At 43.5% G+C, this 23,932-nt stretch overlaps 1 protein-coding gene across 1 annotated transcript in view; it reads right to left on the bottom strand.

The window, feature by feature from the left end:
* Positions 1-23,932, bottom strand: part of PYROXD2 (pyridine nucleotide-disulphide oxidoreductase domain 2) — a 984,036-nt gene that overhangs the window by 404,657 nt on the left and 555,447 nt on the right. Inside the window, exons 11-12 of the mRNA XM_069611541.1 lie at positions 18,114-18,186; positions 1,331-1,487 (exon numbers count right to left, since the gene is read on the bottom strand). Of these exons, the coding sequence (XP_069467642.1) occupies positions 1,331-1,487; positions 18,114-18,186 (230 nt within the window). The remainder of the gene's footprint in view (positions 1-1,330; positions 1,488-18,113; positions 18,187-23,932) is intronic.

Here is a 23,932-nt window from a genome sequence, read left to right as displayed (position 1 = left end):
TAACAGTTTTAAATTCTGTGTATTATTAAGGCCTCCAACAAATCCACACTGGTCATGGTGTTCCAGACTCAGTGGCACTCTCAAAAATCTTGTCACCAAGATCTTCTCAAGATTTGAGTATCCACATTCAACAATGAGATGGGCCGATAGGATTAACAATAATGCGGCTATTTACCCTTTTTTTCGGAGAACTATAATCTGTGCTTCCCGAAGAGTTCCCACCTGAAAAGTGTGATCATAAAATCTCTTTAATTGTAGTACCAGCTGTCCTGAGAACTTAAGATATAATTCCATGGGAAACCCATCACTTCCCGGTGTCTTATTTGTTTGCATCAGTTTAATGGCGTGTAAGATCTCTGTTTCCTTTATAGGTGCTTCCAAGCCCTCCGAAGTTCCTGTGCTAGTTTGTGTAGCCTCACCAGTTCCAGCAGGTCCCCTTCGAGTATTTGCCTACACTAGTGTACAGTTTTTCATGCTATGCGTGGAACGTCCCATTTATGTCTTGTGTTATCACCATTTCCCCTGCTGTGTTGAGAACTCAGGTTATTACTGGGCTGGATGGTTCCTGTCGCGCTAGCCATGCTAAAAGGCGGCCTGCTTTGTCCCCAACCCGTGAATCCTTATGTTGTATTGGCTCCATTCGAACCTCGAGAGAGATTGTAGGGTTTTCTGGTGTGTTTTCAATGCCTGTGTGTGCTTGCCCCCAACTTGTAGCCTTTTCACCAACTCCCCCTCCAATCGTGTAATCTCCCCCTCATTTTTCCTCAGGGAGTCTTGCACGTCTTTATCACCCCAGCCGCGTTCTGTGCAGCAATGCCGATGTTTGATGTTTCAAGGGGCCCAAGCTCCCAGTTGTCTAGCTCTTGATCCATGGTGCTATTAAAACCCCCCTCCCCCAGATAAAAATACACAACCAGAATGGTGCCGGTGCATCTGACATGGTCTGCTCACGGTTGCCGGTCCACCTGCCAGGTCAGACCTCGTGGGGAAAAGGCACCAGCGAGCAGAACTCATATTTTGCCGGTCGGTAACTACGGTACCGGCAAGCTTACCGGTACCGTAGTTACTGGACCGGCAAATTTATAATGAGGTCCATTATCTAGATGTGCGGCCTGAATCCATAACCTATTTTTTCAATTAGCAAAAGCAATATATCAAAATAAGTATATGTTATGAGAATATTGTGTTATTTCTTTTTTTTTAATATATAAGGTGTGATGCAAAGCAAAATATGCCTCCCCTGAAAATATGCATAAAGTTACACAGAATTGAGCCATAAAATGCTTTCATGTTAGGAGATGGAGCTCCACGGCATTGCCTCCACATTTACCTGCAAGACGATATCCCTTTTCTTGCATCTTCAAAGGCTTCTGTAAGGCAATGCATATTTTCAATGTTCAGGTGGATGGAGCTCTGGTGATGAGGAAGCGGTCTGCCATCTTTACTGTTTGGTGCAGCCAAGAAGTTTGGCAGTTTATCTACAGCCACTGAGAAATTCCAATGGAAGACAAAAGATTTAGCCAACCACCAAGGGACATTTTAATGAAGTAAAAAATAAATCTGTATTATAGATGTGTCTGACCCACACCCATCCAGAGGTCACCCGACATTGCTAACATAAATAGTAAACGGATACATCAGCCATGATACGCAACTAGTACAGCTGAGCCTAGGTAAGTTACAGTAGGTGAAAGTGGGACCTTATCCCAGTGAGTAACTTATTTCAATAGAGCAATGATTTTCTAAAAATAGGTTAAACTGGGCCAATGGAGTTATTTCAAACTTTTGAAACCTATTTTAAATATAGCAATCAGTTTGGTTGTGTGGTCTTATATTGTGTCATTACGGTAAGACTTAGTAGATAGCTGTTTATACCGTCCACGTGCTGATGGCACAGATGCAGTAGAGAGGGGCTATATTCCTCCTGCTCAGGATCATCATGCTTGGGTACTTTGAGGATAGAACCCTAGCTCCAGCATTTAGGAACAATTGCAGTTGGATGTGAGTCATTTTCCTTGCACGTAATGTACAGGTTCCATGTGATAATGGCGCCTGGAAAAAGTTGCAAGGTAGGAGACTTTTTTTCCTGACCCTGAAAATACCTTCCCCAAAAATTCTAGACGTATAATTATATATTATAAACTCCCACAGTAGCATATTTGGGGAAAGTGTTTGATTTAATCATGGTGCATTTTTGGGAAATTTCTACCCCTGGTGGCCATTTCCCAGGCGACTTTATCACTGGACCCCAATGTACATTACCACAACAACATCCATTTTCTTTGGTTTTAAACTCAGTCAGAGAGTGTTTTAGTACATTAATTCAAGAATATATATAATGCATTGCAAAAACCCCTAGTTACGGGTTTAGGTGATGTTACAGATGTTCCCAATAATCCACAGACAACAATGTCAGGTTTATCATGCTATATTGAATGTTTAAATGAATTCAAGGGGGGACTGGGATGAGAGGGACTAAGAGGATTCATATGGCTCTCTTGACCTCCATGTGGGACCCCTCCACCCTAGCGCTAGCCCTGAAGACATTCCGAATGTATCCTAAAGCAAGTGAACCCCTATTGTCTTTGTCTAGACTATTCTAGGAGGGAAACATAAAGGCCATGGCATTCTCGGTTTAACTTCCTCAAGGAATGTCTAAATGGTCCTCTACATTTGGTCAGATGGCTGATTGCACCAGGGTTTCTTTAACCGACGTTCCCACCTCGCACATTCTCTCTCTCGTTCCCTTTCTCTCAATCTATGTCTCTGTGATCTTCCTCTTCCCTCACCATCTGTACCTCTTGCCTACTACTTTCGCCTCTCTTCCTTCCCTTCTATCTGCTCCCCTCTCCTTCTCCTAACCCCTCACTTCTACCACCCTCACCACTACCTCTCTCCTCTCTCTCTTTCCTATCCCTCTCCCTCTACCTGCACCCCTCTCCTCTCACCTCCCTCCCTAAAAAGCCATATCTATTTATCTGTCTCCTGATCTTACACATTCTCCCCATCTGTCTCTCCCAACTACCTTCCTCCTGATTCACCCCCTCAGCACTACTCCCACTTCCACCTTGTATTCTCACAACACTCTTCTACCATCCACTCTCTATCACTTCCAATCACCCTGAACCCATCTGGAAATCCCCTACACTGCTATTACTCCTGCTCTCTCTATTTATCTAGCTCATCTTTTGCATCCGCTTCCCCACTCTGCAATCAAGAGGTACCATTCTTTCTTACACACATAACCTTACCTGCACTCTCTCAGAACACTGCCAGAACCTCCTCGGCACTCCACTCCACTGTTTGCCCTCTGCCTGGCATCTTGATAAGCGACTGCTACACCTGATCCCACTGCTTACATTCCAATCTCCTGTGCTGGTTGCGCCTTTCTATCCCAGCCTGCCCCCTTCCAGCACTCCTCCTTGCTCCCATTGGTCTCCCTAGTCACATGTTCCCCTTGGCCAATCACTGGCTAAGCTATCCCTGGAAGTATTTAAGAAGGCTTTCAGCCCCTCCACTTCACAATCTCCACTACAGGGTGGCAGCCATGTGCTCAGGTTGTTCGTTGTTCTGGTGGCTTTCATCCAGAGCTGGTGAGGTGTGTTCCAAATTTGATTTGGGGAGGATTTCTATGTCTCCCCTGCTGCCATGGAGACTCTTATTACCCTCACTTCGTTCTCTGTTGCTTCACCATTCCCCTGGGGCAATCTGGGAGTCTCATCTCATCTTGGCTCGAACGATCCCAGTCCACTCCATGCCTGGTCTCTATTCCATTCCCTTGGTTCCAGTGCAGGGTCTATTGGTTACACCCTTGTGCATTCTGCATTTTTAAAAAAAGACAAAAGATAAATCTGTCCAGAAGAGAGACTGACAGGCATTGTGGAAGAGACATTGGTACCAGCAGTAATATACAATACCCACTCTTCGCCTCTGCGGTAAGACCAGCTCTGTTACGCCCACTAGCAGGCCACCTACCAACGTTTGGGAGGGGTCCCTGCCCCCCCCTCCTCGCATGTTCATAAGGCTGACCCTGTCACATACCTTTGCCCCCTCTTGAAAGCTCCCTTACTCTTTCTGACATCTATTCATTTTTGGGATCTTCTCTCCTTTTCCCGGCTAACCTGGGGAGCTGGACCCTGTCACAATGACTAGTTTTGTTGAGTTGAGGGAAGGCCAATCCTTGACAAGTGCGGATTGCTCATGCATGAACATGCTCTGTATCTAGCAAATCTTAGTCTGGCTGAGGCCAAACAAAATACGCACCTAGGTACACATAGGTCCAGAGCCAGCACATGCTGCATTGTGACAATATAGCAATAGATCATTTAATAACTGGTAAATGATAGATATTCAGCTATAAACTGATTTGGAAAGTTTAAGAAAAGTCTACACTTTCTATCTAAAATTATTTGAGGGATGATTATGTCGTAAGGATTGTGCGACACTCGAACCTATCGCATTAACACGCACTATTACCCAAGTTGTGATGGGGACACATGTGGTGCAAATACACAACAACTGCCAATGTGTGCAACGTTTAGCAGGTTCACAGGGCTAAGGGTGCTGCAAACTAATGCACTAACAATGGTCATCTATCTGAAGAATTGGAAAGGGGGACTCCCCTTATTTTCCCTGCCACATTTTCTGATTATGTGAAATGTTCTGGAGCACAGCATGATATGATATGATATTATAGGTTATTTATAACGCGCTTAATACACAGAGGTTTCTAAGCTCGGACCCGGGGATTGAACCTGTGGTGCTCCGTGTCGTCTTGCTTCCAAGCCGGGCATGTTGCCCCTGAGCTATCATCCCAAGACCAGGCATCTACCTACTTTGCCCCACAGTATGTGCATCAACCAGACCATCTGGGTGGTGAAGGCTCGCTGTCAGAGGTATGCCACCCTTTGCCCGGTACAAAGCAGGTGAGCGTGGCCATGACTGTGCTACCTGGCTCTGCCTCAGGCCACCCTGGCCATTTGCACTACTTGAGGTGGAAAGCAAGTTCTCTTTCTCTGCCAGGTTGTACACTTCATTAAGGAGACTAACACAATCCATCCAATGGCCGGGTGGCCCTTAGATAAAGTCCTCTGGATATGGTTGGTAAAGCATGACTTTTCATTGTTCTCATGCACTTGGCAGAACTGAGACACACTGGTACAGCATGTGCTTAATAATGACTGTTTATGGGGATTGGCATAGTAGTGACATCTGGGGCCAGGTGCAACCCAAAGGTAGTGGATGTTAGGCCCAAGGCAGTATGAGAAGGATTCAGTATCACCCCGCCATGGTCACCACCATCACATGGCAGGTGACAATTACAGTGTTACACCGCCGACCAGTCTTTAGGATCTAGAATTCCCTCACCCTGCTAGCATTGGGCAGGCCAGCCTAGAGAGGTGTGACCTGCCCAAACACCTGGTTGAGGCCCTGGAGGGGTAATGCTGGTAAACCGACTCCCCAAGTGAGAGTGCATGAAGCTGAAGTGGACTGAAAGCCTCAACAGATAGACCACCATAGAGCGCAGGCAACACATTCAAGTGGAGCCGGACCACCATCGATGGAATTTACCCAAGGATATCCTGGATCTGCACCCCAGGGATGCTGGCTATCAAGCAGTAAAGAGGGATGAGCAAAAAACGCCAAACATAGTGTACGGCTCAGAAGTAGGCCTGGGACTTTGGTGGGGCACAGCGGCTGGAAGTGCAGAGCAAGATGATGGTCCGGTAAAGTTGCTTTGATGCGAGGCAGTGCCCCAGACTCTATAGGTGATGTCCTGACTCCAAGCGCTCTCAGATAGATTGGCAGGCACTTATGTGCTTGAAGTTGGGTGGGGTGCTTGTGCCCACGGAGGTGATTTGGGTGTGGGCCATTTGGCTCCCAGTATAGGGAGAACCACACAGAGCAGGTGTGAAGGAGCCTCAGACAAGAAAAGAAATGTGGGTGCCAGAGAAGCGTTTGCAGTGGGGCCTGAGAGAGAGAGTGGAGTCCACCCAGAAGAGGCGGATTGGCGGACTGCGCTTGCCTAACCAAGCCTGGATGCCCTCTGAGTGGGCTGCATTGTTGGGTGGTAATAGAGGGCAAACCTTGGGTGCCCAGAGACAGAACTGAAAATTGGCATGTGAGGGGAATATGTCTGTGGTAAAAGACTGCGTCATCAACTGGAGAATAATGATGTCTCACTAGTTTTGCTAAAATGTGTGTGGAAACTCTGAACATTTACATGGGGATCTGGATGTGACTTGTGGTGTAGCAGAAGGCTGTAAGAGGTACAGATCCCAGAATGGGACAAGAGGCCAGGAAACGGCTACATAGCTGAACAATGGTACATGGATTCTGGAAGGAGAGAGAGAGAGAGAGAAAGAGAGAGAGAGAGAGAGAGAGATCGAGAGAGAGAGCGAGAGAGAGAGAGAGAGAGAGAGAGAGAGAGAGAGAGAGAGAGAGAGAGAGAGAGAGAGAGAGAGAGAGATGGGTGAGCCACACACATGCCTAAGAGCATACAAGCCCTTCAGAAGGTCAACAGGTTTGTTTATGGGGCCAAGATAAATGGGTTGTCCAACTCAGACACACTAGTAGGTCTTGGGTTACCTCTTTTGTCGAGGTGGTGAAAAATAGGGCATAGCTATTCAGCCAGTAATGGTTAACGTTGATGGACTCGAGAATAATCAGCTATCAAGAAATCGCTTCCAGATGAGATATATGGCTTGGGTGATGAACCTTGAAATGAGAGAGGTGGACCTAGTGCTGAAATGGGACAATATTGAAAACATTGAAAGGTGCTGTAACCTCAGAATATTTGAACTGCCGAATAAAAATAAGGAAATGCCCCATGATGTGAGAGGTCTAGGAACTGATTAGCATACTCTTCGGAGACCAGGGCAGAAGGAGATCTCATTGGACAGGGCATAAAGAGGTTGGGGGCAATCAAAAGGCTCCTGTTTCATAGCGGCCAAGCGTCATTTACTGCAGGGAAACGATGGACATCATAATGACCAGTGGGCAACATGGAGTATGAAGGTGCAAATGTCTGTATCTTTCAAGATCTTTCCCAATTTACGCTAAACAAAGAGAGTGTAAACCCCTAGCACTGCAGCTGGCAGACCATTGTATCAAATACACATTGGGATACCCCATTTTATTGATGTTCAAGGTTGTAAATTAGGCATTTAGGGTCACACATATGGAAGAGATGGTCCAAGTGCTTAAACTCCACTTGGCAACTGGCAAGGCAGGGTCAGTGCCTAAAAAAGGCATAAAAGAATGTCCTGACGTTGTGGAGCCATGGAAGGAGGAAAAGATGACTGGTTCTAAAAAATCTACAAAGCTGAATGTACCTTCACCAGGAAGAGGTTGTTTATAGCATAGTCCTAGAGGCAGTGAAATGATGATGTTCTCTGGTGATGTTGAAATGTCTTTGTTGTGAATTGTTTAATTGTATTTGTGATTGGGGAGGTGAGAAATATGTAACATATTGAAAAATGCTGTGGGGGGATTGATAATGTAGGATTAATTTAGCATGAGTACACTTGACTACATGATAGTGAATAAAAGCGCATACCCTTTGGTGCATGATATGGCAGTAGGCAGTCAAGAAGAGAGTGATCATCTTCCTCTGCGTCTTTTGTTGACTATCACTACAGAGAAAAGTACAAATGCATACTAGGCAATTGGTATTATTGGTGTGAACCTTGCAGGCAATCGAATCACTTGGAATCCAACAAATCTAGAAAAATGGAAGCTCTTAGCCGACTCTGAATTAGTGAAATTCACAGAAAATGTGGAGTTGTGCTTGGAAGGTCTGGCTAATACATTATCTAAGTTTGTACATATGGTCGAGACAATTCAATCTGTCACAGTCCATAAACGCAAATATATATCTAATTGTGAAAGATGGAATATGTCTCATGACAAAAAGCATATGTTTGATGCAGCTATTCATACTGCTAAAAAAAAACTTAGAAATACAATCAGAGAATTACAATATATAACAAGCTCAGATGCTATGAAAAGAATGAGACTGCAAAACATCAATATAAATCTTGGCTTCGCTATAATCATAAAAGTAAAGCAGTTGAAGTATGGCGGACCTTAGCACATTATGCAAAAAACAAAAATAGTCAGACGTGGTCCACCATTAATGGCAGTAAAATGAAAACATTGCCTACTAATAATGTGCTATAGTGCGATTGGATAGAACATGTTACTAAGACTATTGGCACCTCAGCAGCTAATGTAGAGATGTAGAGGGAGATCTCCCCAAGACTTGTAAATGGCAGAACACTATATCTCTTGAAGTTTTAACCAAAATAATAGAGAAAGTGCCAAATTCAAGAGCTGTGGGGCCTAATTGTACATGTAATGCTCTCATGCGAGTGTCTCCAGCAAAATGGGTCCATGTGTTAAATATTTCATTTTATTGGATTGGTAATCATGGTCAACTTCCAGAGTCTTGGTGCCAGAGCATAATTCTGCCCATTTTTAAGAAAGGCAAAGGGAAAGACCCAGCCAACTATAGAATGCTCGACATCCCAGCAAAGGTGTTTGCTAAAGTCTTACTTATTGAATTAAATACCTGGATCGCTACCCAGCATATTCTACCAATATATCAGTCTGGTTTTGGAACTGGTTCTTCGACTGTCCATAATATCGCAAATTTGGTATCCGCAATTGAACACTCATGGACTTGTCGTAATACAGCCTCCTTTGACACTATAGTGCAAGGCCAGCTTTGGGCAAAGGTGAAGTCTTGGGGATTCCCTCCTGGGCTTCTATTTATGATCCAACTCTTAAATAGCAACCCCTCAGTCAGAGTATGTCTAGATGCTACAGGAAAATTACCCATGAGACGGGGAGTTAAATAAGGCTGTATATTGGCGGCCACCCTCTTCAACCTATACCTTGCCGATTTTATGAGAAACAATGTTGACCCTGGTATGACCCATATTAAAATAGGGATGCTGAGGTTGGGTTGGCTAGGGCACGCTGATGATCTTTTATTTTTGGATTACACGCCTAAGGGTCTACAACATAAATTGGATATCTTCATGTGACTATTAATATAGGCAAAACCAAGGTTATGAAATTCTTAGGAAGACGACAAAACTGCATTAATGTAACACATGCATGGTTAATTAACAGTCTATCGATAGAAACTGTGGACCACTATAAATATCTTGGTGTAATAGTTGACCATAAATTAAGCTGGAAATCCCACTGGTTAGAGACAAAAAAGAAGTGCATGATAACTACAATAGCGCTAAGTAATTTTATAACCAAGCAAAGGTGGTATTTCTGTTGGGACTATACTAATATTATACTCTGCCAAGATTGTCTCATGCTTGCTATATGGTGCAGAAGTATGGGGTACGTTTTATAGAAAAGAATTAAGAGATCTTTGAAGCATAAATACTGTGGCTACTATTGAGAATGCCAAACAGTTTACCTCAGGAATATATATTACTTGAATGTAATGTGATTACAGTGAGTGACATAATTGAATTTAAGATGTCATTCCTTTACACGAGATTAGCCAATTTAGACAATAATACGTATATCGTTGAATTGATGAAGCATTTTAAGATTTTAAACAAACATAGAGATCTAAAATTATTTGATAGATTGTGCAGTAACTATTACAAATGGCCAAAGATGATGCAAATAAATAGCTAACAATGGCCAATGTTCAACTTAAATGGCAAATGAAACGTGTAATCTACGATCAAAGTAGAGAACAAAGTATGATCAATTTAGCAACAAAGAGCCACAGTGGAATGTTTTTTTAAGTATGGTCTGCGAAGGTGTGCAAACCCAACTATCAGATGGCTTTTCCTGAGAGCGAAGCGATCAGACGCTATCTACTATTTAAATTTAATGGAAGAGATACTATTGGAAATATTGGGTGCGAAACTGGGTCTACTTAAAGAAACTAGATATTGTAGGCTTTGTGGAAACCTAAATATCGAATCAGCTAAACATATTTTATGTGAGTGTGAAAGTTTACGAGATCTACACTCTAAGTACCTAGTATCTTATGATATTACTGGAAAGGAGAACCCTATTAATGATATATGGGAATCTTTGTTGCATGGTAATTACATAAATCTGATCTTTTACATGATGAAATTTTATGAAGTAATTTTACTTATCTTAAAAGATTTATCAAGTGGCATTGTATATTTTTAAAAAGATAGCTTTTACAATATCTTTTTATCTATGAATTTCTTGTTTTAGAATATTGTAATTCATTGTGCCTTGTTCACATGAATGTATGATGTTTTTATATTTAAAACCATTATTGGTTATGTGCATATTAAAGAATTGAATTTAATTGATATTATGGACCAAATGCTGTTTCATACACAAGAGGCTTAATATTGTGCTTTTGTAAAGTCATAGCTCTCTCTGAGTCTGATGGGGCTCAAAGGGCAAGAATACTCCAGGAATGGGAGACGGGTAGGTCTTTTGTTTGCCAATCCATGTTGGAGGTTGCTATGTACGAGGGCCTTTAAGATGTCTGTATCTTCTGGCATTAACTTTATAATATCAAGCTGTTCCACTGGTTACTCTTTCAAAGATGTTTCAGGAGGTCAATCTGCAATGTTGTGGGGGTTGTGGGGAAAAGGGAACTACTGGCATATATGGTGGGACTACAGTAGGGTGCAAGAATTCTGGAAGGAAGTTCTGACTTGGGTTAAGGAGCTTCATAGGCTTCCAAGGAAGTCGAATCCCATGTTGCCACTGTTTAGATTACCTGCAAATGGCTAGGGTGATTACAAACTGCCCCATGTAGTATACAATCTACTATTGTCAGCAAGAGCATATGTGTCCACAGCATGGAAAAGGCCATACATCCTGACAAAAATAAATGGCTTCTGAAAGATTTTGAGATATTTGAAATGGAGAGGCTGACGACCCTAGTTAATGAATCTGGGGAGAGCATAGAAGGAAAGTGGATTCCTTTCCTGGAAAAGTGAGAAGAGTGACATATTCTTCTGTGCAGACACCTGGATGGGGGTGGGGGGGCTTAGAAAGACCAGGAGTGGTGCATATTGTTAAGAAGCATAGGATATATTTAAAGGGTGAATCAGCAAACCTTTGCCAGCAGCCAAATAGCATGAGACTATGTACTTATAGGCGCAGTAGTTGCATTTGCACAAATCTGTCGCGTGTGCCGCTTGGGATGGCTATCTTCACCTGGAAAACTTGAATTACAGACAGAATGTATCATTCCCAATGGCCTTAATGTGAAAATAATGCGTCCTAATTGTATGTGTGTTTCAATATGTTTTAATTGGTGTACATTCTCTGTTTGGTCTGATAGTTAGGTCCTTGATAAATAAAAAAGCCACAGACTGAAAAAAACGCCAACACATATTAACACATATGAACTTGCAATGAGAGTTTCTTATACTAAATGTTGGAATCAGTCAGCTTGAAAATATTGAAAACTTGATAAACATGTTTTATGTTCTTTTCAACTCTGTTCAGCCCTGCCCTTCTCTTCCATCCACTTCTTTACACACTCTTGTATGATGTCGCCAAACCAATGTATGTACAATCTAAAGCATTGATAGGAAAAGGAAAATGTTGATTTCTTACCACTGCTAAATTCATTTGTATTAGCCTTGACAAAGCTTGAGAAAGGTGAAACACGAGCATGTGCACAGGTGTTGGCAGTTGTATGGTTTTGTATTCATTACAGTCTTACATATTGGGCCAAACTGTGAATTGACACTAATTAAAACATACTGAAACACACATCTGACTAGTAATAAATGCGGCAAAAAACAATTCGGCGGAAATGTCATTCGGCAAAAATTGATATTACTGCATGTCGAGGCAATTCAATTCACACAGGCAATATATACATTTTCCAACAGATTGACTGACAAAGTTCTGCTTCTTTTTTGGGACTCTTCTACCAGTATCCTCAGTGGAATTTACAATCCCATTGATATTTTAAATCCTACAATTTTCTCATTCTCCATTAAATCACTAGTAGTAATCGTAGTAATACAAATATTTATTGAAGAGGGACCATTTCCATGGCACTAGACCAGAGACGACACAATACAAAACAATGTAACACAATACAAATAAATGACTGCAGGCCCAAAGATTACAAAAACCCAATCCAGCAGTATATGAAAGCATTCCACAGAGGAAGCCAAGCTGGGTGTTTATATAAAAGCACCATTAAGTGGAGGTTAATGCGAAAAAGGTGACACTGCACGAAGCAACGGAATACGTGCACTGATAAACTTACTTCCTGGCATAAATATCTCATACTGTGAAGTTGCGACAACCACCTGCACATTTTATATTCTCTCTCCATGCTTACAAAATAATTTTTAGGCAATATCTGTCCCTGATGTATATGTATTTATGCATCTGAATTGGTATCATGAACACCTGGGTGGGAAGCAGGTACATACAGATGTGTGGGGATAAGGGTTCATTCGATGTGTGGGAGGAGCTGGTCAGCATTTGACAAAACGTCCCTTCAAGAGAAGAGTGGTCGTGGTGTGTTCCTTATTTCAGGTGCTGCAGCTTTTTACCCCTTCTGCTTTTGGTTCCCATCCTGCTGATGTCGACGCTTTTGGTGTTGCAATGACCTCCCTAGATGGTAAGTTTCGCAGACAGGTACTGTGGGGACACGGTTATTATGCAGGCTATGGCCTGGATGCTAGATACGTTAGAGGCACAGAGGAAAGGCATGATTGTGGAGAAGAGTGGGTTTCATGAAACATGCCCTTTCAGGCTGTGGATTCAAAACCTTTTTGTGGAATTAATTTCCACTGTAGTTTTACCTGTTTCCTACTGTAACAACCTGGGTGCAGGATGAGAGAGGGAGGGGCAATCGGGAGCTAGGATATCGTTGAATAAAGAAGTGTGCATCCCAAGCTCTGTGTCTGCCCTTTCTTGTTACGCAGGACAAAAACCCGCTCATGCCATCCGCTGCCGGGTAGGCACAGAAGGATCCTGCTGCAGTGTCAGGACTGGTAAAAGCATGTAGGTGCACTCCACCATGCAGAAGGGGGCTCATTATCGGCGCAGGGGGACTCCGGCGAATAAAGTGAGTCTCGTGCCCAGCAAAGGGACACTGCGCTGCGCAGCTGCAGCGTCTGAAAGTGAAATTTGAGTGAGGGAAGCACAAAGTTGGAGGCAGGAGCCTCACGTTTCCCATCAGTTACTCAGCACTGGGTGGAGGACCACGGATAAGCAGCTGGCACACAAGGAGCACGTGCAGCAAGAGGCAGAAGCCTCAAGTGTCATACCTAGAAGACAATAGAGACATGGGGCACATATGAGGCTCAGGTTGAAAATAAGGCCCATTTGAAGTCTGCCCACACATGCTGAGGGGATACTTATCCATCAACATGTCGGAAGACGACACCCTAACAGTGCTCATCACACTACTGGTGCCTCTGCCCTCAAGGGTCCTGGACAGTCTTGCAATGAAAATGCCTGCCCATTTCGACCTTCTTGAAACCAGCAGTCTAGGACCCCGATGGAAGAGGTGGGTGAGAGAGTTTGATGTGTACTTGAAGGCCATTGGGCCATTAGATGAAGAAAGAAAACACAGCCTATTACTTGTTGCAGTGGGCCCAAATGTACTTGACATTGTGGATGAACTTCCGGTAGGATCAACTGACACCTACGACAGACTCAGAACGACTCTCACAGACTATTTCATGCCACATACCAACGTAGACTGCGAATGGCACATCTTTCACACTAGGAAACAGCAGAAAGGAGAATCCATGGACACCTTCGTAATGCACCTCTGTGTGCGCCTCAAACACTGTGATTTTAACAGTTACTCAAATGAGGAGGCTTTGAGATCACAAATCATTGCGGGCTATAAGAGTGATGACTTCCAGAAAAGGCTGCTCCAGAAACCGAGGTCGCTTGAGGAAATCCTTTGCTTGACCAGGTCAGATGCAACATTAGCCAGCTAAATTGAAAACCGGAGCAATGACAAGATCTCCATAGGGCAGATGCAGATGCAAATTCCATTATAGGGGCACATGCCCAACATTAGGACAGCAGTGCACAGCAAGCGGGGGAGACAAACATTTCAAAGCAGTCTGTCGCATGCATCGCAGCCAGGCATGTGGAGAAGGGAGCTGCGGTGGAACAGCACCTCTCTGAGAAAAACCTCAGGGGCCACCGGCGAGCACGAGTCATTCTCATGACCAGCCTCGCAGATGATTTAGAGAGAAAGGGGAGGAAGGGAGCACCAGAGAAGCAGCCCAAGTCGAATGGCAGTCAAGCAGGCCATTAACGTTGCGAACCAAGAGGAGAACCAAGAGGTATGTCTGCTACCTCATAGAGCAGTCCCAAACAGACAGCGGATCCAGTCCATCATCGGTAGTAGAGCTGCGGAAAAGGGAACAGATCCAGGAGGAATCAAGAAGAAAGGATTATCTGCATGCACTAGGAAACACTACAGAGAAGGAGCAGAGTCTGATACTACTTCTTCAAGCAAATAACACACCTGCTGAGTTCTTAGTGGACACAGGAGCAACTGTGAATGTCATCATCAAGGAATTATACTGAACTCTGCCTCAGGCATCAAAACTAAGACCTGCAGAAGTAAGCATATATCCATATGGATCAAAGACCCTGATTCCATGCAAAGGGTACTTCATGGCGCACTGCAGATATAAGACACAATCCAGAATGATACCAATGCATGTTTTCGAAGCTGCTACAGAGAGCGGATGCCTCCTGAGTTCTAAGGCTGCACTTGACATGGGGCTAATACATGTACTCTATCACCTTATGTGCCATAAATACTTTGATCCATCTGCCTGGATCAAAAGAGCTATTTCCAATGCTCTTCTGAGGATTGGGAAAACTGACCAATCGGCAAGTAAACCTGCACATCAACCCAGAGATTCCCCTAGTAGCCCAACAATACCGCAGCATTCCAATTAATAAACAAGTGGAAAAGGAACTCCACAACCTCATAGAGCAAGATATCATCGAGCCGGCCACGGGACCCATTTCATGGGTATCATCCATTGTTCCACTGCACAAGAAAGACTGAAACGACATCAGAGTATTGTACATACGTGCCGCCCCCATGAGGCCATCATGAGGAAGAGGTAACAAACACTGCGAATCACAGACATGATACACCTACTGAATGGGGTCACTGTATTCTCCAAGTTAGACTTAAATAAAGGCTACCATCGGTTAGAGATGAATGAAGAGTGCCGGTACATAACCATGTTTGTCCCACACCTTGGGATATACCGGTAAAAGCGCCTCTGTTTTGGAGTGTCGTAGGCAGCGGAAATCTTCCAAGCTGAAATACATAACGTTATTAAGCACATTCCCAACTGTCTAAACTACAGCGACAACATTTTGTTATTCAGAAAGGACCAAGAACAGCATGACAGTACAGTGACAAGAGTAGGCATGGTATTAGAAGCAGCCCACCTCACCCTCAACAAACGAAAGTGTGAGTTCAGGAAACGCACTCTTCAGTTCTTTGGACACATCTTCTCAGCAGAAGGCATGACTCCGGACCCAGAGAAAGTGGCTGCACTCAACAACACAAATCCCCTGACCAATATATCAGACCTGTGGTTGTTCCTCAGCCTTGCAATTTACTGTACTCGATACATTCAAGACTTTGCATCTGTAAGTGAACCACTGAGAGCCCTCACTAAGCAACACACACCCTTCATATAGTTGGACGCCTGCCAACAGGCCTTTGAAGCAATTCGCCAGCACATTTCAACTGCACAGAACATGGCGTACTTCAACACGGCAAGAGAGACTGAGCTAGTGGTAGATGCCAGCCCTCTGGACTTGGGAGCCGTACTGACACAAATGGACACCACAGACAAGAGCAAACGCCACTTTGTCTCCTATACCAGCAGGAGTCTCTCCAAAACGGAGCTGGCATGCTCACAAGATGAGAAAGAGGGATTAGCTGTCATTTGGGCCTGCAAACACTTTGATTTGTTTCTATATGTAAACCTTTCACAGTGGACACTAATCACCAGGCCTTCCTATTTAGTTATGGAAACCCACAGGCAAAGATGTCCACTAGGATCGCTAGGTGGGGTTTGAGACTGCAAGACTACAGCTTCTGGGTCATTCACTGTCCTGGAAAGGATGAGAATCCGGCAGACTTCCTATCCCGACATCTGGTCACATCAGCCTCATCAAAACCCTTGGTGGGTGACCAATACATACACTATATTGTACATGCGGCAGCCCCAAAGGGAGTTGACTTATCACAAATCATTCAAGAGATGGAAACTGATCAAGTCATTCAAATAGTATTCAGGTACCTCGAGTCAGGAAGGTGGAGGCAATCCAAGCAGTGGGGGAGGACACTGCGCCAGAAACTCAACAAGACATTAGAAGTCTAGCGTCCGTCAAGGAGGAGTTGGCCAAGTCAGAAGACGGACTGTTGAAAGGTATATGGATTGTCATACCCTGAGTGCTACAAAAGTAGATAATAGAGGTGGCTCATGAAGGTCACTGAGGGATAGTCTCCACAAAAAGGATGCTCAGACAAAAGGTATGGTTCCCCCAACTAGATGCCCAGGTGGAGGAGCTACTCAGACAGTGCCTCACATGTGCGGTTGTCAACCCTCACAACAGACCAGAACCTTTGCATATGGCGGAGCTACCGGAGAAAGCCTGGGATGAGATAGCAATTTGACTTCTTTGGACCCATCGATGGGGGTGAGGGGGTACATACTAGTGGCCATGGATGAATACTCTTGTTTTCTTGACACACAACTGGTAGAATCGACAGCTGCACATCACACCATACCACCACTGGATCGTATGTTCACTGCATATGGAGTGCCAGGGGTGGTTACGTCTGACAATGGGCCTCCATTCACCACGCAAGACTTCAAGGCCTTTGCTGAGTACATGGGTTTCAGACATAGGTCCGTCACAACCTTTAGCCACAGGCCAATGGAACAGTGGAACGCTTCATGAACAGCATCAAGTAAACCGTCCAGATTGCCCACCTCACAGGGAAACCAATTGAGAAAATGATTTGCCAATTGTTGAATGACTAGCGAAACACTCCGCATAGTACCACTGGAAAGACACCGTCGGAAGTCATGTTTCGGCACAATATTCGAACAAGGCTACCTGACGTCACTGCTGAAACTGCTGCATGAAACGTATGAAGAAGACAGAGAAATGGGAGAACAAGACAGCCGAGCAAAGGAGTATATGAAGAAGTACGCAGATGTGGCAAGGAAAGCTTGGAATAGTGGTTTGGCCCCTGGTGATATAGTAATAGTGAGTTAACTGCGAACTCGCAAATGCATGACCACGTTTGTCAGCACTCCACTGGTTGTCACTGAGGCAAAGGGATCACTTGTCACGGCTGAAGGAGAAAGAAGGATGCCAGGGATATTGCCCAGCCGAGATCAAAGAGAGGACTCTGATCCTGAGATGTGAGACGCTTCCATCGAGGGAGACGGAGAAGAATCGATTGGAGAAATGACTGCCAGACTTAATGGACCAAGCCCTGACTGAGGTCCGGTGAGTAGCTGTGACAGACCCCAGATGGCCAGGAATAGGCCCCAGAGACTTATTGAGGAAATGGATGAGAGCACCAACCCTGTGTTAAAAAAGGGGGGAGGTTGTAATGTCCTGGGTGAAGCCATGGACAGAGTCAAGTGGGAAGGAAGGGTGACCCTGAGCGCAGGGTGCGAGGTGGGCAGAAGTGTTGGGACTGGTTGGGGAGGGGCATTCGGGAGTTCGGATATTGTTGAATAAAGAAGTGTGCATCCCAAGCTCTGTGCACGCCCTTTCTTGTTGTTAAGCAGGAGACCGGGCCATGTGGATGGAATAGGATACCTACCCTTTGGCCTTAACCAAAGCCATTGTAAATATTTCAGATGACAAGATCTGTTTCATATCCCCCCTCCATTATTATCTTCATAATTGTCTGATGCGCCAAGAAGCCTTTTGGATCATGGTGGGCACAACATAATTTGTGAAAATGAAAACAGAATGAGATTTGTCTGTTCAAATGTCATACCTGCAATGGGTCTGTGCAGCACAATAAACTGCACCATGTGACCCCTCACCCCCAAGCTTCTATACAGTATACTTACCATTAATTTTGGTTACAGGAGATGTAGTATCAAACTGTGAGATGCGTTTGATTAAGTCCTCAGGTAGCCATTTCTGGAAGAAAAACATAATTACATTGGAATGGGAAAGACTACTACCCCGAATTAAGGGTCAGGTGTGGTTTGCATACAAGAAAGAAATAGGAAATACACACGCCCAGCACAGCTTCTGCTGTAATAAACGGTATATGGCATGAACACCCTGCGCCAACATGCAGTCCTTTAAAAAAAATGCTTTGCATACAGTGACTGTTCCTTTAGTCAAAATGATGGAGGGCTTTGTTAGAAATATTTGATACTTTCCCTAATCACCATTGTTGCGGTCTCAAAGCACCACCCGAGATATACAGGCCATAGTCTGCAGAGGGAGCGAAAACTAAGCAGTGGGAGAAAGAGTGGACAGATAAAACAAATGGGATGTCCAAATGGAGGTGGGGCACTGTAAAGGAAGGAGGATACTGACTGTGATAGGTTGGGAACCTATCAATACAGTCAAAGCAGATCACAGAAAATGATTGCAAAAATTAGGAGGGTCAAGGGGAAGGGAATATTTACATGATGATCGTTTCAGAGAGCTAAATAAAAATTTCTAAAAAGTAGTGTGTGATTGTGTGATGAACTTAAGATGTGCCGCAGTGATTCTTGAAGTGTGTCATATTTATTACATGGGAGTAGAACTAATTTGTACCACAAAAGAAAGTGTCAAGTCTGGTGGCTAAAATTGGCCAAATCCAGAATATCCTGTTCGAGAGGCAAATGTAAAATGGAAAAAAGTAAAGTAATTAAAGAGTGGGGGCAAGATGTCTGTCCTTCTGTATGCCGTGAAAGTTTCACAAATCTCAAAAGGGCTCGCCCCTGTTACTTTATTTTTTTGGTGGCCTATTAACAGTCAGGGGAAACAAAACCTACAATCAGTGGTCGAAGCGGGCGGGAGCGGTCGGGAGCAGTGCTCCTTTACTTCTTTTAATTAAGTTTTACTGTTCCTATACTTTTATTTAAAAAAAAATCGTTCCGGAACGGTTTCTTTTTAAAATAAAAGTATAGCAAGAAGTTAAAACTTTCAGTGCACTGCACTGAGCATTCCCCTAAACATCAGGAGCATGTCTTTGGGGGTTTTTACTGTTCGTGGGAGGGTGCGAGGCGATGGGGAGCGGTGCGGGCCAGTAGGGAACATTCTTTTTGTACACTTCGACCACCTCCTACAATCTCACAAAGAAATAGGCCATCCACCGCCCACACAAATGATCAAAAATATATAACTCGAGTAAGTAATGGAGTTCTCAGGCCTTCATATCGTCATTGATGACTTTCTGAACAAATGTTATTTTTTGGAAAATATATATGCATTTATTATCACTTATGTACACCAAGGGTTAGTAACAGTGTGTAAAATACATATATGACAAGCTTGCCCATCTAGGTCATAAAGAGGACACCCTTAGCCAAAATACTTGTTTCATTGATTCGTGATTGCCTATATGACCAGTCTACGAGAAACCTTAATATTGTTACTACGACCTTAGTTTAACCTAATTGGCACTTCATTGTCTGAATATAGGGATGAATTTTGGTGAGATATGTCGACACAAAGTGTTTCGGCCATACTGTCGGAGGTACACACATCACATGTGTCCGTTTTGAGGCTTGCAGGAAATGGCCTTCATCAGGACTGGACAATTACTTATAATCAAAAGAGAATGCTCGTCACCCTTGTGCCTTTGATGTTTGCAATATGTTTAATTTCTCAACATGTACTGTGAGGGAACTATTATAGGATGCTGAAGAGAGCTGGAAAATCTCCTGCGTGTGACGACTTTAGTCAATCACCCACCATGCAAATTACTCCATGTGAACTACTCTGTGGGTGCTTGTACGATACATTGAAATGGGCCCGAATAAATAGGGTATTGCTTCCAGCATGTGACATCCGGTGGTCCTTACAGCGTTCGCAGAGTCTCTCTTGACCAGAGCATATTGCTGTATGCTATTAGCCTCCGAAATAGAGAATGTTTCAGAAACTTATATGTGAAATATACTAGTGATGGCTGTATATTGTTGGCTCAGGGGTGGCTTGGCTTTGAGGCCGAGGTTGATTATAAGTGTGCTTGTGTTAAATCAATGCAATAGGGACTAAGAGCAAATGCCCTCCTTCTTATCCTTTTGGCCCAGAAAGGCCACAATAAGACTGTATGTATAGAAAGGAAAGACAGGAGGAACTGGGAGGCACTCCTCAATGAGGGCAATCCTTGGTTTACAGTGCCCGTGGGAGCAACGTTCAGGACCGAGCTGACTAGAATGTCTTGAGGCCCATTAAATGCATTATGGGGATTCTTATATTGGTGCAGGAAGCTAGGTTCCTCTTTGGCTAATGCTAGTCTCTTCTGGGAGTTCATCTGCATAATCAAGCCTTTCTACCCTTCTCGACGTCGGATGCAGTTACCTTGTAAAATGGGGCAGCAGGGGGATATTAGGTCTAAACAGGGGAGAGAGTCTGCTTGCCAGCTTACATTTGCAAGTCTACTGAAGGCCACTTATGTGTTGTATTTGGGTGTTTCCCCGCTGATTCAAAGCACGTATTTGCCTTGTGCAAAGCAATATGACATTAATGTGAAGTGGCCTAACAAATAGTACTCATGAAGAAGCATGACCAACTAATGAACCACAATAGTGACGAGTGTTCTCTCTTTGCCATGTGTAGGCGATTCACAGCACAGGGAGGACGGACATTGTAAATGGAAACTGATCAAGGCAATGTCGCAGCGCTCGCCGGGCTACGTTCAGTGCAACACAAAACACGTCTTGGATTGTCTCTGGTGAGGGTTGGTTGGAATGAGGTAACATTGTAAATGGAAGGCAACGCGGGCACTACGGATATGTCCTGTGCAATAACTTTCGTTTCATTCTTACTACATCGGACATTGGATAATTCAGAGAAGATTTTTTAAATAAGAGACAGTCATATTTTTCAGGCTGGTGATTTATGGGTTCTGGTCCGAATTATCTATAAACATAGGTCTAATTACAAGCACAATGATGCTCAGTGACCATTGATGCATTGGTCATAAAGAGTTCAACAACTCTCATTTAAAAGAATATATACTGAGGTCTAGTAATCAGAAAGAGACCATGATGTTAAGATATGTTACGTGGTTTTTGTATAGCGCCCATTGCCATTGCTGTGGCCACAAAGCGCTCTGGCGTAAATGTCCCTTTGGAAGAGGATAGTACGAACAAATATGAGTATAAAAGAGGATCACATGTAAATACTATTTAGAATTTAGGCAATTGGTCCGGTACTAGCAGAGATGACTAGTTTAGTGCCATTCTACTGGCCCTACAGTGTAGAGTGTTCAGGGGCAGAGGGTTGCTATGTCACTGCCTATGTGACCCCTGGACCGAATTTTACGTGGGACTCAGCAGTATTCTGTGGATCCCAGCGCTGAAAGGAGAACAGGCTATTATAAACTAGTTTATTAACCCCAAAGGCAACGGTATATAGTTCAGGGCTATAATTTACATGCAGAACACATGCCCACTGAATAACATGCTGTCACATGCACATTACATGCATATTTGGCAGTTATGGTTAAGAAAGATTCACTGCATGTCCACTTGTCTGTAACATTGAGGTAATGCAGTAGAAATGTTTTATATTGCATATGGCGTTACAGTGTTGAACATTTTAATGTGCTAGAAATGTATTAAAGTGGATACAAATATAGGTTGGCACAGTTGAACGTGGTGATAAAAACATCTTTAGTATTTGCATTGATACAGAGGTTGTAAAGATCTATTATTTAGCAATGTACTCCCATGAAGCCAGCTTCTATGCATGGTTGTCCTTCCCACCATTAGGCTTGGCTCAGTAGATGCTCACCCAGTGGGAAAAGGGTTGATGAACATTCATGCCCATTCTTTTTTTAGGAAGCAATCCATGACTTCAGTGATTGCCAGCTCTAGTATTGGATATCCCAAAATGCTGTTGCTACGGACTCAAACAATAACGTCCCTTTGCTTTGTTTTTCTATTTTTTTTATTTCACTGTTTGGAGCGCAATCTTACTTGATCATTGTGTTCTTTTGGGGTTGGTGTTAATCATGTTGAAAATAGGCAGGAGATGTTAAATATACTTCTCTTTAGAGCATGTGCGTAGCCTTAGCAAGGCCCTTCACTTATAGCATAATAACTGCAATGGTTGTTGGTATAGGAGTGTTATAAGACCCTACATCCAGAAGGCATCCAAGTGCTCAACAGTGATCGGGCGATAACTGCACAGCATATTTGGTTGAAGGAGCATGTGTCACTTGTTCTTTGAATTAATATTGCTGCGTAAATATGTGGGGGGTGGGTTTGTGGAAATCATTCATGTAGGAGGGTTAAGGGGGAGCTGTGGGGGGGTCTCCCCCTGCATATATATACAGCAAAATCAACCTGTCAAAAATAAAACATTTGATGAATTCTTCTTCGACCACATGTTTCTGAGCAAATCACCCGAAACCGCTCAACCTACGAATTGAAAGAAGTGGCAATCAGATCAGAAGAAAGGGAAACAGTACTAAATTACATCAGAAAATAAAGGTTTGGATCCTTTTACTGAATGTAAGATGCTCATTGATGCCACAAACACTATGTAGTAAAGTGTTCCAGTACTGGGGCACCAGGCCGAGGCAGCAAGATCGCTTGAATCTAGAAATGTGTAGCATGTTTCGCTGGTGAGATCTTAAAGGACGAAATGCAACTGTGCAGTCTAAGGTGGAAAATATTTTGATGTACATGGGCCGGTTTCCATGTAAGGCTTTGTGGTTAAGGGTAAGAAGTTTAAAAATAGTCCTTGATTTTACTGGGAACCAATGTAGTTGCTTCAGTATTGGAGAAATGTGCCAATTTCTCGGAGTATTCATGCTGCAGAGTTATGTATAATTTGAAGATATTTAATTGCATAGTTGGGAGAACATGCATATAACGCATTGCACTGCTACCAATGACCATGTGTGCAACAAATACAGTTTGTTGGAGAGTAGAAGGCACCATTGCCTCAGTAACATGAGATAATAGTTGGTAGAGTAAGGGGTGGAATTGGTCTGGGGTTGCTTTGAGAGTGTAGAGTCAAATATGGCTCCCAAAGTTCTTAATTTCTGTTGCATGGTAATTTTGGCACCTCTAACAGATATTTCTGGGTTTTTGTGGGGGCAGAGTCTAAGGATTTTAAGGGGATACAATCAGCAGTCCCAACTTATCTGGATTTATCCTTAGCCAGTTGTCCACCATCCAGCGTTCAGCCTGTTTGAAGATGCACTGCATTCAATAAATATTAAAATGCTAATCGTTCCCAAGGCTAAACACGATCTGTGTCATCTGCATAAGGCTTGCAAATCTGCTTTAAGTCGTGGAGAGGTTTTAGATATCTACTGAAAAGCAATGGTGACATACATGAGCCCTGTGTTACACCACAGGCTCCGACATCTGGGAATGGTAAGCTATTACATTTTGGGTGAGTAAAGGAAACATATTTAAACAATGCAGTGATTGGCATATTGTATTAAAATCACTAATAGCTACATAATGTACATGAAAGGATGACTACCAACCCGTCTGAAGCAGAACAAAGAATGCATACTCGTATGCCTTACAATCCTATGCTCTTTCCACTCTATAATATTAGAAAGTGACAAAAAACAGGTTTACAATATTCCTACGAGAAGAGACAAATAAATATCTCCACATTCTGCAGTGTATCCATTAGGTGTTTTGCCGGGCTTGTAGGTGTTGCCTTAGGGACCACTCTAGAAGAGTAGCTCTAG

Source organism: Ambystoma mexicanum, chromosome 8 (assembly GCF_040938575.1).
Source record: "Ambystoma mexicanum isolate Mex_15411 chromosome 8, UKY_AmexF1_1, whole genome shotgun sequence".
In the NCBI taxonomy this organism is placed as follows: domain Eukaryota; kingdom Metazoa; phylum Chordata; class Amphibia; order Caudata; family Ambystomatidae; genus Ambystoma; species Ambystoma mexicanum.
Note: the sequence above shows the minus strand (reverse complement) of the source record. Positions and strands in the feature narration are given on the sequence as shown.